This window comes from Penaeus monodon, chromosome 17, assembly GCF_015228065.2.
Source record: "Penaeus monodon isolate SGIC_2016 chromosome 17, NSTDA_Pmon_1, whole genome shotgun sequence".
NCBI classification, from domain to species: Eukaryota; Metazoa; Arthropoda; class Malacostraca; order Decapoda; family Penaeidae; genus Penaeus; species Penaeus monodon.
In genome coordinates this window covers 6,976,964-6,979,463 of record NC_051402.1, presented here as the reverse complement: position 1 = coordinate 6,979,463, position 2,500 = coordinate 6,976,964, and the positions used below count along the sequence as shown (strand labels likewise).

The 2,500-nt window shown below is 34.8% G+C and overlaps 1 protein-coding gene across 1 annotated transcript in view; it reads right to left on the bottom strand.

The window, feature by feature from the left end:
• LOC119583232 (neural-cadherin-like) overlaps positions 1–2,500 on the bottom strand; it is a gene marked incomplete in the record, with an annotated part of 112,060 nt that overhangs the window by 36,856 nt on the left and 72,704 nt on the right. The window contains 1 exon segment of the mRNA XM_037931707.1: positions 1,378–1,516. Within this exon segment, the coding sequence (XP_037787635.1) occupies positions 1,378–1,516 (139 nt within the window).

Genomic DNA, 2,500 nt, shown 5'->3' with positions numbered 1-2,500 from the left:
AACCGGTTTACGAAAAACCGACCATGCACAAGGATATATGAATTATATTTTAGGCCTACCAATTTTTATTATTATCTTTGAAAAAATCTTACCGTTGTGACTCCTTTCCCGACGAACTGGCCTATTTTCCTTATTAACTTTTTTTTTTGATGGGGGGGGGAGGGAGAGGGGTTTGAGGTTGATGGTGAATCCGAGAATAAGAAAAAAAAAGAAAAAAAGAAATAATATCGTTAACTTCAAAACGTAGTGAAAAAAAGAAGAGAATTTTATCAAATCACAAAATATTCCTTTTTCTTGCCAATAGATGGCAATAGATCAACACACCTTTTTTTTTATAACATCAGAACAATTCATATCTAAAATATATTTCATATTTTTGTGCCATTTGCTTTAGAATTTCGTGCTTTTTAATGTTCTTTTTGCAAAACCTTACCGGATGGTGTCCAGCGGAAGGGAAAGGCTAGCGATTGAAATGATAAAAATACCAATATTGTTATTCTTCTAAAGACAGAGAAAAGATGAATATATATAACACAACAAGAAACGTTAATTCATCTATTATCTAATACAAGAACAAATATTAATGATAAATATGGGAATGGTAAAAGAAATGATAATAATAATAATATCCAATTTAACGACATAAAGTTTATATAAGTCGTCATGCCCAGTCATTATTGGGGGGCAGGAATAAGGAGAAAGATGATAAACAGAAAGAGGAGGCATAAAGAATGATAATAAAGAGAGGTAAAGCGACGAGGAAGAAGAGAGAGACGAAGAGAAAGAGGAGAAATACGTATTTCAGCAAAGAAAAATAGGACATTGAAATATACTGTTACACGTACAGGTCGTGGCACATAATCTATTTCTCTACATAACCCTCCCCTCTCTCTCTCTCACTTTCTCTCTCACTCTCTCTCTCTCTCTCTCACTCTCACTCTCACTCTCACTCTCACTCTCACTCTCACTCTCCTCTCTCTCTCTCTCTCTCTCTCTCTCTCTCTCTCTCTCTCTCTCTCTCTCTCTCTCTCTCTCTCTCTCTTTCTCACTCTCTCTCATTCACTCACTCACTCTCTCTCTTACACACATACACACACACTCTCTCTCTCTCTCTCTCTCTCTCACACACACACTCACTCACTTTCTCTCTCTCTCACTCACTCATTCTCACCCTTGCACTCACTCACTCATCCAGTCTCTCACTCACAGTCTCACTTTTTCTCTCACTCACTCCCTCTCCCTCCCTCCCCACCCCCATCCCATCCCCTTACCCCATCCCCCATCCCATCCCCCATCCCTCCCATCCCTCCCCATCCCTCCCATCCCCCACCCCCTCCCCACACCCCCTTCCCCCATCCTCCCATCCCTCCAACTCACCTATGATCTCGACCCTGACCGGGACTCTGCTGCTCTGACCCAGCTGATCGAACGCCACCGCCTGGAAGTTGAAATCCCACTCGCCTCCAAAGCTGCTTTGACCCACGCGGATGATCCCCGTTTGCTCGTCGACTTGAAACTGCAGACGAAGAACAACAACAAGAAGAAGGTAAATAATAATAATGATAATAATAAAAAAAACATAATGAAAACATGGTAATGATAATAATAATGATAATAAAAAAAAATAAAAACAAGAAGGTAATAATGATAATAATGATAATAAAAAAACAATAATAAAAACAAGAAGGTAAATAATAATAATAATAATGATAATAAAAAAACATTAAAAACAAGAAGGTAATAATGATAATAATAATGATAAAAAAAACATAATAAAAACAAGAAGGTAATAATAATAATAACAAAAAGACAAACATAATCAAAACAAAGTGAAAAAAAATCATAATGATATAAATAATAAAATGAGATAATTATGTAATCTAAATAAGTGTATAAAATATAATATAAATATATAATTTAAATGAATATATAAATATCTAATATAAATATATGATTTAAATATATGTATAAATATATAATAAATAAATATATAAAAATTTAATATAAATAATAATATCAATAATAACCATAATGATTTATTTCTCTGAATTTATTTATTATTCTTTATTTATTATCTTTATTTTTATTTATTTTTATTATTTATTATTATCATTATTTATTTATTTATTTATTCGGAATTGGAATTGCATAGAAAACGGGAAGAAGGTGTGGTCGTTTTTTATCTATTACTAATTAATTTATCTATTTTACTTTCATTTATTATTTTTTAAAATCTTTTTCTTATGGGGATGAGAGCCGGGGGGGGGGGAGGAGGAGGAGGAGGAGGAGGAGGAGGAGGAGGAGGAGGAGGAGGAGGAGGAGGAGGAGGAGGAGGAGGGAGGAGGAGGAGGAGGAGGAGGAGGAGGAGAACTAGAAGAAAAGAGAAGAAGAAGATAGAAGAAGAAGAAGAAGAAGAAGAAGAAGGAGAAGGAGGAGGAGGAAGAAGAAGAAGAAGAAGAAGAAGAAGAAGAAGAAGAAGAAGAAGAAGAAGAAGAAGAAG